The sequence below is a fragment of the Protobothrops mucrosquamatus genome, unplaced genomic scaffold, assembly GCF_001527695.2.
Source record: "Protobothrops mucrosquamatus isolate PMUCROS unplaced genomic scaffold, P.Mucros_1.0 scaffold54, whole genome shotgun sequence".
Classification (NCBI taxonomy): domain Eukaryota; kingdom Metazoa; phylum Chordata; class Lepidosauria; order Squamata; family Viperidae; genus Protobothrops; species Protobothrops mucrosquamatus.
Window position 1 is genome coordinate 747,001 of NW_015386435.1, and position 13,690 is coordinate 760,690.

A 13,690-nucleotide genomic window follows, 5' to 3' on the forward strand; every position below is an offset into this window, starting at 1 on the left:
AAGCTGCATGTCTCCCTGGGACAAGTTGGCAGAGACCTTCCTTTTGCACCGGGCATTTAAAGGTATACTGCTTCTGTAAATGAAGGTTCCATTTAGCTGCAGTGACTAATCCTTTAGGGCAGGGGTAGGCAACCTCGGCTCTTTTATGACTCGCGGACTTCAACTCCCAGAATTCCTGAGCCAGCATGGCTCAGCATGGCAACCTCTCCATTTCTCCTCAGCACGGCTGGCTCAGGAATTCTGGGAGTTGAAGTCCACGGGTCATAAAAGCGCCGAGGTGGCCTACCCCTGCTTTAGGGAGTATTTGAAGAACTCTCTCCAGTTTGAAGCCAAATTATGGCACAATAAGCCGTATCAGCTTCCTTTTGCTTGTCCCGGATAACTTCCCTTTCAGGCTTCTGAACTGCAAGACACCCTCGCCGGACTATCCCACCCAGAGATGACCCAAATTGCACCCACGTTCGGGGTTTTGCATAACAGGATAAGCGTTTGGCTCGCTTGCAGGCGGCACGCCTGGGGACAACCCTGAAACGACCCCAGATGCCAGCAGCAGGAGAGGGACCTCCCAGGACAGGGAAGACTCTTCCAGCTGCTTGGCCCTGGGCGAAGCATTACCCCCCAGCCCAGGGGTAGGCAACCTCGGCTCTTTTATGACTCATGGACTTCAACTCCCAGAATTCCTGAGTCAGCTACGCTGACTCAGGAATTCTGGGAGTTGAAGTCCATGAGTCATAAAAGAGCCGAGGTTGCCTACCCCTGCCCCAGCCCTGCCCTTCCCCTTTCCTAGGAAGGGAAGCCTTGGCAGGTTGGGGCTTTTGGGAGCGAAGGAAGGGAACCTGGGGGATGGGGCAGCGGGCGAGGGCGAGGGCGAGGGCCGGAGCGAGAGGATCAGGATTTTACCCCGGGCGTAGAGGTTGGAGAAGTCGGTCTCGGTCTTCTGGAAGCGGGCTTCCTTCTCGCTGTTCTCGCAAGCCAGCAGGTTCCGGGTGCTGTGCCGTTCCTTGAGCGCGCTCACCAGCCGGCTCTTGTCTTCCAGGCTGTTGTTCCTTTGCAGGAAGCCTGCGGAGCAAGAGGGACAGGTCAGCGGAGACGCCTCGACCGCGCTTCCCATGGTCGAATCCCGCCAGCCGCTGCACCCCTTGGAAAAAAAAGGGGGCCCCGAGACGCTCCCTCGGGCGCCCGGCTCTGCCCCGCTCGCCTCTCGCTCCCCGCCGTCCTGGAGGTGGATTTATAGGGGGAGGGAAGGCGCCCGCAGGCAGGACAACTCAGAGACCCCCCGACTGCAGAAAGGCAAGGGGCGGGGGGGAAGGGGAAGGGAGGGGAGCGGAGGATCGCCCATCCCTTCCCGCCTTTGGCTTGGGGTCATCTTTGGTCACAACAGGGCACCTTCGGGACGAGGCAGGGTAGCTTTTCGCCCCACAGACTGAAATGGGGAGGGGAGGGGTGCCTTCCGGGCAGTTTTCGGAGAGGGGCAGTCGTCAGNTAGTATTAGTATTAGTATTAGTATTATTTAGATTTGTATACCGCCCTATCTCCCTTACGGGACTCAGGGCGGTGAACAGGCGATAATAAAAATCAAATAAATATCTATTCTAAAATCAAATGAAATAAATAAAGGCCTGCTCTAAAATACCCCATATAGAAACCTATACTAAAACCTAATTAAGACTGTTGCTGAACTACACAGTTCCAGAAGTCCAGCATTGGATTTGTAGTTCAGTCACGTCGGAAAGCCACCGGTGGCTCATCCCCCCTTTCAAAGGAAGTGCAGAACGCCTCTCCACATCTGGGCTCTTACGGATGCCCACCGTTCTGTCTTTTGAGTGACGTAATCCCAAACATCAGTCTGCAGCCGCGGTCCCCAAACATACGAGACTATGCTGTTTGTACTCTGTCCTATGGTAATGGTTCATCACACACACACACGCACACGCACACGCACACGCACACACACACACGTTAAGCCGAACTGAATACAGTGCCCCAGGCTGAAAACAAAGAGAAAGCACGCCGAAACGCCAACTTCGAAGTAAGGCACACACAAAAAAAACTCAAAAAAGGCTTGAGAAAATTAAAATCGAAAGATAACTCGCTCTGCATACTTGTTTTCTATCCCCGATCATCCACCAGACCTCGATGAAGCCCCGGGAGAAAGAGGGGGAAGGAAGTAAACAGATCAAAGTTAGATGCACCTATACCCGGGAGCGTCTTCCTAATAGCAGAATAACGGAGTTGGAAGGGTTCTTGGAGGTCCTCTAGTCCAACCCCCCTGCTCAGACAGGAAACCCTATACCAGGGGTCTTCAAACTTGGCCCTTTTATGACTTGTGGACTTCAACTCCCAGAATTCCTCAGCCAGCGTGCCTGGCTGAGGAATTCTGGGAGTTGAAGTCCACAAGTCATAAAAGGGCCAGGTTTGAAGATCTGCCCTATACCATTTCGGACAAATGGTTGTCCAGTCTCTTCTTTAAAACGTCCAGTGTTGGAGCAGTCACAACTTCTGGAGGCAAGACATTCCCACTGATCAATTGTTCTAACTGTCGGGAAATCTCTCCTGGGTTCTAGGTTGCTTCTTTCATAGAAGATCATAGAATTGTACAGTGGAAGGATGGATGATAGATTTGTAGAGTTGGAAGGTGCCATAAGGCAGAGGTCTGCAACCTTGACAACTTTAAGACTTGCGGACTTCAGCTCCCAGAATTCCTCAGCCAGCTATAGCTGGCTGAGGAATTCTGGGAGCTGAGGTCCCCAAGTCTTAAAGTCGTCAAGGTTGCAGACCCCTGCCGTAAGGCTATCTGGCTCAACCCACGTGCAGGAAAACGTGCAGGAAAACCAATCAAACCACACACGAGAGTTCAGCTGCAGTTGTCCAGCTTCTTTTTAAAAGCCCCAAGAGATGGAGGTCCCACAACCGTCATACTTAGGCCGTTTCTCCTGTTGGACAAATCCTACAGTGAGGAAGATTCTCCCCCCCCCCCCTTACTTAATTTCCCTGGGACCCGCTCTAGCCAGGAAGGCCGGAGAGAGGGAAGAACCAAGTGGGGCAATGCGTTTATTTAGGGGAGGGGGTGTCCCAGTCGTCACTGTCTTTAAATCGTTGCATGACAGCAAGAACTGAACTCCGGCATCTCGACCTCTTCTCGCAAGGCTTTCGACAGGGATCGTTTCCTTTCCTTTCTGGAGAAATAGGTGCGCCATTACCACAAAGGGGCACGCTAAGCCCTCCCCGCCCCCCCCCCGGGCCCTCCCTCACAGGCACAGCCTTATCCAGTTTGGCCCCGTTTCTTTTGCCAAGCCTGGAAGGACCAGGAAGATCGAAAGCAAGCGGGACCGTTTACAGAAAGCAAGTCAGCCTTTACAGATTCGGGTTTTCATGCGCTCTCTTGAAGATGGTCCTGGGAGCTTCCAAAGGTTAATCAGAAGACCGATCTTAGGCTTTCCCTTTGAATCAAGCCATTCACTGCCTGGCTGAGACGACGCTTTCCCCAGAGGAGAGCATCTATTAGCATGGGGGAGGGAGGGAGGGAGGGAGGGAAGGAAGGAAGGAAGGAAGGAAGGAAGGAAGGAAGGAAGGAAGGAAGGAAGGAAGGAAGGAATCCCCTTCGAATCAGCGTTGAACTGCTGATTTTCGTTTTCTTTCTTTCTTTCCTTGTTTCCTTCCTTCCTTCCTTCCTTCCTTCCTTCCTTCTTTCTTTCTTTTCTTTCTTTCTTTCTTTCTTTCTTTCTTTCTTTCTTTCTTTCTTTTTCCTTTCTTCCTTCTTTCTTTCTTTCTCTTTTCTTCTTTCTTTCTTTCTTTCTTTTTTCCTTTCTTTTTTCTTTCTTTCCTTTCTTCTTTCTTTCTTTTCTTTCTTCTTTCGCCTTCAAATCAGTGTTGACCTCTCTCTCCCTCTCTCTCTCTGTCTTTCACCTTCAAATCATTGTTGATCCTTCCTTCCTTCCTTCCTTCCTCTTTGAATCATTTCTTTCTTTCTTTCTTTTTCCTTTCTTCTTTCTTCTTTCTCCTTTCTTCTTTCTTTTTTCTTTCTTTCTTTCTTTTTTTCCTTTCTTTTTTCTTTCTTTCCTTTCTTCTTTCACCTTCAAATCAGTGTTGGCCTCTCTCTCCCTCTCTCTCTCTGTCTTTCACCTTCAAATCATTGTTGATCCTTCCTTCCTTCCTTCCTTCCTTCCTTCCTTCCTTCCTTCCTCTTTGAATCATTTTCTTTCTTTCTATCTATCTTTCTTTCTTTCTTTCTTTCTTTCTTTCTTTCTTTCTTTCTTTCTTTCTTTCTTTCTTTCTTTCTTTCTTTCTGACCTCTCTCTCTTTCTCTCTCTTTCTCTCTCTCTTTTTCTCCTTAGAATCATTGTTGATTCCTAGCAACTGCCTGGACAAGTCCCTGCAATTTTCTTGATAAGGTTTTTTCGAAAATGATCTGCCACTGCCTCCTCCTTAGGATCGAGTGTGAGTTTCTTGCCCAAGGTAACCCAGATAGCCTCACGCTTAAGGAGGACCCAAACAGAGAAGCTGCTGCTTTTCTTGGGATAAGTTCAAGTCTCCTTCTCCAACCTGGCGCCCCTCGGATATACGGTACTGAATCTTCAAGGCCTTTGGTTAGGAACTGCAATTCCAACACAGTCGAGAAAGGCTGATTTGGAAGGTCTGGAAAAAGAAATCCACTAGACACGAAGTCTCTCTTAACTTACTACGGAAAACGATGGCCACAACGTGGAAGGTACTTTAAAGCAGTGTTTCTCAACCTTGACAATTTTAAGGCGTGTGGACTTCAACTCCCAGCATTGCTGGCTGTGGAATTCTGGGAGTTGAAGTCCACACGCCTTAAAATTGTCAAGGTTGAGAAACACTGCTTTAAAGCGTTTGAAATTGCGGCTGTTGCGGGACAGGATCTTTGAAATGCGAAATTAAGCCAGGTCTTGGAGAGGGAACTATTTTTCACCTGGATGCGAAGCAATTGACCGAAGTAATTTGGGAGAAATGAAGGGAGGGAGGGATGAGCGGAGTCCTCTTTCCCAGGGCTCACGTAGCGCCCGTCCTCGACCCCCCTCCCCCCGCAAGGGAGATAAAGTGTCGGAGGAAGGGAGGCGCCTCTGCTCCCTCTTTTTCCCACCGCGAAGCTTTGCGTGGGGAAGGAAGCGAAAGGAAGGAGAAGTGAGGTCCTTAGAAGCGATCCAGTCGGCGCTAAGCTCGGCTGCCCACAACAGCGTCTCCTATTCTGAATCAGGTTTTTTTTTTCCTCCGTGGCGACGCTACGAAGGTTGTGGTTTTTCTACCAGCTGGGGGGAGTAAGAGAAGCGCAGGCAGAGCTGAGAGGTAGAGTTAAGCCTGCCATCAGTTTAGAGTCGTTGAGTTCTGTTGACCCTTATCTGGTGCCAACTGAGCATTGAACTTTAGTTGAACAGATTCTTGCCTGTAGGCTTAAATAAAATTTCTATGCTGCAATCTTATGAACGATTCTTTGCACCTGACAATATTGCGGCTATTATCCAGGTATTTTTTTTTTGTTTTTTTTAAAAAAGGTCCAAGTTAAACTATCACTGCAAATTCCAGAGTTTTGCTTATTTGAAACATTGGCCTTTCCCCCAAGGTACTGAGGACACCTGGTTCAGTTCTTGTCTATTTAAGTGGTTCTGTGCCACCATCCAAATAACAGCTTGTGAGGTGGACCAGGTTGGGAGGGAGCGGCCAGGTTTTTCAGCCATTGACTAGTCCAAAATCCTTTCAATTACATTTCATGGTTGATGAGATCCGTGGCTCTTCATCCTTTGGTGGGCAAAATTAAGGCTAACCAGACCAAATTCTCTCAATTGTGGGATTCAGACATTCCAGGATATAATTTGATAATCTGGCTTTAGCCTATCTCAATATGTGAAGCCAGTCAATTGTACCTTGCTAATGGACAACCATTTAACCAAGGCAGTAAGGCCTAGCAGTTAAGGTGCTGAGATAAAGCAATTGCCTTGTACTCCGTCTTGAATTTCTAAATAAAAGGTAGAATATCAATCTGACAGCATAAAATAAACAAAAATTGGAATCAGTGTAATGTGTGAAATCAGTGAATAGCTAGGCTCAGACTACGGTATAAGCTTAATCAAAATTAAGCTGGCTTGTTTGGGGTTTGTGTGCTCTCTGAACTTAGCCAGCCCTGATTTATTCAGTAAAACATGATTATGAAAGCTTGGTGTAGCATATTGAGTTAACCTGACCATTGAATAAGAAGACCGCACTGGAACTTTTCTACTTTCTGTACTAAGCATTAAACACAAAATTTAGCTTATTATTTAGTTAAAAGATGTACAAATTCAGGGGCCATTGTTCAGAATATCAATACCGCCATCTGCGACTGAAATTCAGTCGAATGTGTTTTATGCCAGGTTAGAGATTATTCTCTTCTGGAATTAAAACAGACCTTCATTAGATGTGAAGGAAAAGCTAAGCAGGTCTCCATCTTGAAGCAAAATCTTCTACACAATGGATGTTAGAACAGGATATGAATTAAACAATAATTAAGCTTTTAAACTTGTTTAAAACATCAACTTATGAGGCTTGCCATTGCCCACCTCTTCTTCTACAGACCTCTGGAGTTGCAAATCCCATCAGCTTTAGCCAAGAGGGCCTTTGGTCATGGACTGCAAGGCGATCAAACTGGTCAGTCCTAGAGGAGATCAACCCTGACTGCTCTTTAGAAGGCCAGATCCTGAAGTTGAAACTCAAGTACTTTGGCCACCTAATGAGAAGGAAGGACTCACTGGAGAAGAGCCTAATGCTGGGAAAGATTGAGGGCAATAGAAGAAGGGGACGATAGAGAATGAGGTGGCTGGATGGAGTCACTGAAGCAGTAAGCGTGAGCTTAAATGGATTCCAGAAGATGGTAGAGGAGAGGAAGGCCTGGAGGAACGTTGTCCATGGGGTCACAATGGGTCGGACACAATTTCGCAACTAACAACAACTGGGATTAATGTCAAGGAAATAATACATAGTCTAGCTCAGAGTTAAGCAGGTCTGCACTGAACCTTAGGAATCAAATCACCTTCACTCTTCCTGCCTTCCACTCATCAACAAACTAACACCTGACTCCACAAGGTTAACCTTGCCTTGGCTCAGAAGTTAAGCAAGTTGAACCTGGTCATTACTTGGATGGGAGACCACTAGGAAAAGCTAGACCTGAAGACAAGACATGGATATCAAAAAAACCATCCTAGAGGATAGCAGTGGGCAACCACTTCAACATTGTGTGTGTGTGTGGGGGGGGGGACCCTACATGGATGAGTTTGATTTGAAAGAGATTTCATCTCTTTTTTATCTTCTAGGAATGGGAGATATGCAAGTGACCAAAATATGAGGCTACTTAATTTGGGTTTTCTATCTTTCTTGGCCAGACTAATTGAAAACCATCACTGATCTATCTGGTAATTATTTTCTTTCTTCAATGCAACCAGAAAAACACAGATTTTAAAAGAAAACTGAATTAAAGCAAGCCTAGAAATTTTGCCCACAACCAATTAGGGTTGCCCTCTACTCCTTGCTTAAAGGTGAACCTAGTTATTGTCATTCTAGAGACTGAGCCAGGCTCCTATGAAGATGAAACATCAGGAAATCTTCCACTAATACATTAACCAAGTGGCTGCATCTTCATGAGGTTAAAGTAATAAGTACAGATTGGGCAATTACTTTACAATAGATTGCCTATCCCTTTCCTTTCCTGGAGAGTAATGAAATTTGATTGGCTTTGTCTCTGTAAAACATTTTTAAAAAAAAAAAAAAAAAGAGGGAAAGCCATTTTATTCAAAGCAGGTTTTAAAGGACTTGGGGCCAAGAAGGAAATAATATTAGCTAATGAGATGCATATTTATAAAATGGCAACTTCTCTCTATGTATAAACTGAGACAGAAAGGGAGAAATTCTGCGTGCATGGCTCATTTGTTTTAGCTTCAAATGCTGAGCCCTATGAATTAAAAAGGGGGAGAAAATTGTCCATGATTGAAAAGGAGGTTTTCAATTTGAAACACAAGACAATGCCTCTTTTGGATTATAGAGTGGGGTTGCTGAGAAGGCTGGACTAGAACACAGGGGAAAAAAAGGACTTCCTGGCTCCAGTTGATGGCACAAAGATCCTTTTACTCAACTATATTTTGGGGCCGTCTTTGAGACAGCCAATACTTTGTACGCTTAATGAAAAGTAAGTTTTCTTAAAGCCTGTGGAATGAATTTCTGAGTCACCATCCTCTAACTATATTTAGACAATATTTTTAATAGGCCACCTGGTTTACAAAAGAATCGTCAGCATTTGAGTTTTCAAGAGCTCATGGGAAAAAAAGTCAGAAGAGGCGGCTGTAATAGCAAGTTGCATCTGCACCAAAGTAAAATCTTAGCTGGATTGCTGGGAAAATCTGCAAATAAATAATTTGGATTTCTTGGAAGGTTTCACACAAAGTGCTAAATCAAAAACCCGGATTTTAAAATACAGTTGCCACATTCATGAAGGTTACATCAGAACAAGTAAACAGGCCACATTATGACTTAAATGATTCACAGAAAATGTTAGGTATAGATAGTGGCTGGGGTCCCAAAGCCTGCGAAACCATAAACCACTCAGTCCTGTTTTCACTTAGTCTAGTTAGTATATCATGCAAACCTAAAGTATAATGCATAGAGTTTTCTACTGTTTTCCTTATTAGCGATTGAGAACACTCCTTCAATTCCTTACTTTGGGGTTAGGATTTTCCCAAAGACCCATCACTCAGCAGGGGTAATGCCAAGACTCAGGTTTGAAAACCATATATCACAAAACAGAATTTCTGAGCAGATGCAAAATATTTTCACCTCATCACTACTATATAACCATAGATGCCCAATGCCAATGAGACAGGTTTAGAACAAAAGCACTGATCTCTGATCCAGTCTCTGACAGATTAGATTTGGCCAGCTCGTTTTATAAATTAAACCTCCATTTTGAGAAACCTGACAAAATAACTTCTTTCTATCGTGATCCCAAACATATTTTCTTGTTCAATTTCTTTTTCCAAATAGCCTGAATTTATGTCGGATGATTTCATCTTGATTTATTGCAGCAGATCCGAGGCCAATTGCATTTTAAGAGTCAAGGTAAATGTTACAAAACCTCAGGGAACTACCGGAAGCCTAAATTTCCTTTTCTTTGAAAACTTGTATAGAATTTTGGGATACTCTCTGAAGCTTCATTGGATAAAGCCTATGCTACCTAAGGGAGAGCATGGCCGATTAGGAAAGCTATGCAGATGATCTACACTAGATTACTTTCTAATTGGCCAGGCAGGGATTTTTTTTAAAAAAACAACAACATTCGCGTTCATTTGTCGACTACAAATCAAGCAATGTGTTTCTTGACCCTGGGTTCCTTGGATGGAGATGTAAATGCGAGAGAGAGAGAGAGAGAGAGAGAGAGAGAGAGAGAGAGAGAGAGAGAGAGAGAGAGAGAGAGAGAGATTGTAGTGGTGATGGGAGGAGAAGATGGTATTTGGTTATGCTTGGGAAAGGCATCATGAGCATAAATTACACGTCAACTCTTGTTTATCTCAAGCAAAAATAGTCTTTCCTAATCACTGACACATCTGAACAGAAATCAAAATGGACATTATTTTTCTTGTTGGTGTGGGGGGAAAAATGCCTAGCAGGGGAGATTGGTTCTTTTTCTTTCTGGGAAGAACAACAAAAAAAAAAGGGTCAAACAGAAAACTGAAACATCTGAGCCCAATTCAGAAAGAATCAGCGTGGTGGATAATGCCATTCACATCAAAGGAGGGCCATTAAACCCTTGTGTTTCTTCATGCTGATAATTACCTGCTCTTTCCTAGTTTCTTACGGAGGTGGTATTTAATCACTCAAGGGAAACTAACCGGTTAGTCCAATTTTAAACCTATTTCATTGGGGTTTATTTGCATTTTGAACATCCTCCCTCAATTTTATATATTACCTCGAACAATCCCAAAGATATTTGCGTAATAGATTTGTTTTTAGGATCGAGCTTTGATTAGTTTTTATTATTGAGTTCGAGTATGATGTTTCAAGTGATTTAAACCTCCCCTGAACCACAGAGCTCATAGCCTTTGTCAGTTATCATCCAGTTAAAATATTGCTCGGCATCCTAGGGTTGATATATGAGACAAGAAACTATTTCCTGGCTCCTTATTTGGCGGGGGGGGGGGGGAAGGACGACACGGAATAATTCCTAACTCTGCTTTCTTTGTGCATTTCTTTAATGTATAAGTAAATTCAGCATAGGTTTCCTCCCTAAAAATCCAGATAGGCTCGATGTATTTAGATAGTCAGCTTGTTCAAAAAAATAAATTGGATTATTCCCAGCAACGTTTACTTTCAACAGAAGGTGCTTGCACTTGGATAGAACCACCTCAGTCCTATAAATCGATCGCTACTCAAAAACTACCCCGCTGAAGTCAATTTACAGCTCAGCGAACAAGTTTGCATCCAAAGTGACTTGCAGTCCCGCAGCCCCCCAAGGGGACCGACCGACCTGCCTTCCTCTCTCTCTCTCTCTCTCTCTCTCTCCCCCCCCCCCACTGGAGAACACTAATCCGCCAAGCTTCTAGTTCTCAAGACAGAAATTATTTATATATCACTCGGTCGGGAAAATAACTCGGAAACGTAACCCGAAAGCTGAAAAACAAGGGTAATATGCTGATAGTACTCTTAAGTTCGTTAGAGTTCATCGAATATTGGTTTTAAACCGGATGAAGATCACAGTCAGAAAAATGGCGATCAATCACTGCAGTAAATAAATAAATAAATAAAAAAACCATAAGCACTCCCTCAGGTTACTGAACAGGATAGCATTTATCTCCCCCTCCCTCTTCCAAAAGGAAAAGGGGAAAAAAAGAAGAAAAGGGGGAAAAAATAACGGGGTTGAATATTTCTTAAATTAAAAGTTTTGGTTCCTCCCTGCGCATTTTTTTATTTTATTTTTTTGGGTAGCCCGGCCTGCGTTTTCCCAGAATCGCCTCTACTGATCTAGTTCACTCCTAGGCGCCTTCAGAATTGGAGCGAGGTTTTTGCAAAGCCGAAGACCAGGACTTGAGGGTTGTTTTTCTTCGTGGAAGCAGCCCTGCGCCTCGCTTGCCTTGAGACGCCCTCCTTCAGGCAGGCTCTCCGGCCCACCGATGGGCCGGAACGGCGCGCTCCTTCGGTTTTGACTTGAGAGAGTTGGGAGGACAGGACTCAACCCACCGAAAAGTCATCCACCTCCGCCTCTCAGCCGCTTGAGGTTTAGGCGGGCCTTTAGGTGGGCAAGTTGCAATGCCCCTCTTTCCACGACCCCGAGGAGCCCATCATCCTCTGCGTGGGCAGGGGGTCGCCTGCCGCTCTCGTTTTGGAAAGCGGCAACAAAGCAAATCCAGCCACGGGTCACCCGAGGACCGTCCATGGATCTGGCGGAGGCGCAGGAGAATCCGAAGAGAGCTGGGAGGGACCTTGGAGGTCTTCTAGTCCAGCCCCCCTGCTCAGGAGCGGGCGCCCTCGTTTAATGTTTAAAAACGCGGCTCTCTTGGTCGTGAGAACTGGCCACTTTCCGCCGGGGATGGACGCTTTCCAGCTCTCCAGCGAGACAGCAGGCCAATGCGCCCCGCCTCGTTCCCAGAGCCCCCCCCCCGGGGCTCCTTCAAGCAGAGCCCCCCACCCCCAGCTCGCTCCCCAGAAGCGCCACCTGCATTTGGCTGGAAAGGCACCCTTGCCAGGTCAGACGAGTTGGACGTCCGGCTGTTGAGACGGGTATAATCCAGATTGCCGCCTCGACGGCACTTTCATCCGGCTGAGCCTCTTCCCAAGCAGGCAGTGCCCGCGCCTAAGTGGGGCCCCAGCTTCTTGGCCTCGGAGAAGGCACTGCTGGCTTGGAAACTCTTGTAAGCGTAGCAATCCGAATCAGCGGGGTCAATGGAGTCTCCCTTTATCTGTTCTGCTGAGCTGGATTAAAATATGGGGAAATGCTGGGTGGAGGGGGCGGGAAACCCTCTAGATCAGTGGTTCTCAACCTTTTTAATGCCGTGACCCCAACCGGTCGTAAGTCGAGGACTAAACCGGTCGTAAGTCGAGGACTTTCCCTGCCCGGGAGCGCCGCGCATGCATGGTTCCGCCCCCTGCGCCGGCCGAGGTGTAGCTGGCAAGCGGCAGAGACGGAGCAGGCCGACCACCAGCTGGCCCAGCCCAAGGGAGGTAAGGCACCCTGCCGGAAAAGGGGGAAAAAATGGCGGACAAAAAAATGGCGGACAAAAAAAATGGCGGACAGCCTTGCTTGGCGACCCCCATGAAATGGTCGATCGAACCCAAATGGGGTCCCGACCCACAGGTTGAGAACCACTGCTCTAGCTAGCACCCTTCAGCCATTGAAGGGACTGGCCGGAAAACGGCCTACCCCAGGGGTAGTCAACCTTGGCTCTTTTATGACTCGCGGACTTCAACTCCCAGAATTCCTGAGCCAGCGATGCTGGCTCAGGAATTCTGGGAGTTGAAGTCCGCGAGTCATAAAAGAGCCAAGGTTGACTACCCCTGGTCTACACTCTACAGCCTACAAAAGGCTATTGGTGAAAGAGAAAGAGGCTGAAGGGCCCCCCAAGGCAACTTTGACCGGTGGCTCCCGATTCCAAAGGAGCTCGGTGGGGGGGGGTGTCCCTTCGCCCCCTTTCTAACCTACCGAACTACTTAGGAACGGAACCTCTACCGCTGGGCTCGTGCTTAGGAGTCTTGGCTTGCCCAGAAACAAACCGTGCCCGCACTCGAAGGCGCATTTACGTAACAAGGATCCCAATGAGAACCTGCGCCTAGTCTGGTGAGTTTGGACCCGCCACACGCAGGGAGGTTTCCTTCCGAGCAGGTCCCGGGAGGTCCAGCAGGGCTTTGTCATTTACACTGTTAAACGGAGACAAGGGGGGGTCTCTCTCGCTTTGGCCTGCCCCCCCTTTGCGCCGGCAAGGAGGAGGCGTTGGAGCGAAATTTAAGCGCGGGCAGAGATATAAGATGCCTCGCAACCCTCTCCGGAATCTCCCGCCGTAGCGGATGCCATCTGACGGCATTCCTAGATCCCGCTCCCTTTTCTTCTTCCCGGGAGGAGGCCGGGACGCGGAGTGGCTGCCAGTCCCTATCTCCAGGCGCAGCAGCCTGACGGATGGCCCTTTTAATCAGGCCCTCGTTAATCTTCCTCCCTCAGGAGGTCTGTATTTTCCGGGCCGATAAGGTGGAAAACGGCTCAGACAGAGCGCTGCGCCGCAGGGCCCCGCCGCCCTGGCACTTCCAGCCAGACCCTCCTCCGCCTCTGCCACGCTCCCCCCTTCCCAGCTCACGGAGGGCCATCGGGGGGGGGGGCTTCCTGGCGGGGACAGGACCTTGGGGAGTTGCGATGAAAAACAAGCAACGGGAGCCGGGAATGACTCCTCGAAAAATCCAGCCTTGCGAAGCCAAACCAGCAGGGCAGCTACTCGCGCACCTAAGGCGCGCACACACGCCCCCTTTTCTGCCTCCATCCCAGTTTTCCACTTGTTCCATCTGCCCCCCCTCTCTCTCTCTCAAAGGCGATTCCCATTTCTGCTGCGCAAAAGCACCTCCCGCACCCCCGACTTCCTGCTGCTCACCATCCTCCCCTCGCCATCAGAGCCACTTCTGTTTCTAAAAATTCCTCTCTCTCTCCCTCTCCCCATCTCTCCCTCTCCTTCTCCCT

General features: G+C 47.5%; 1 protein-coding gene across 1 annotated transcript in view; it reads right to left on the bottom strand.

Moving 5' to 3' along the window:
• The window catches only part of GAD1 (glutamate decarboxylase 1), a 60,578-nt gene that overhangs the window by 36,481 nt on the left and 10,407 nt on the right, over window positions 1–13,690 (bottom strand). The window contains exon 3 of the mRNA XM_015811873.1: window positions 901–1,059. Within this exon, the coding sequence (XP_015667359.1) occupies window positions 901–1,059 (159 nt within the window). The remainder of the gene's footprint in view (window positions 1–900; window positions 1,060–13,690) is intronic.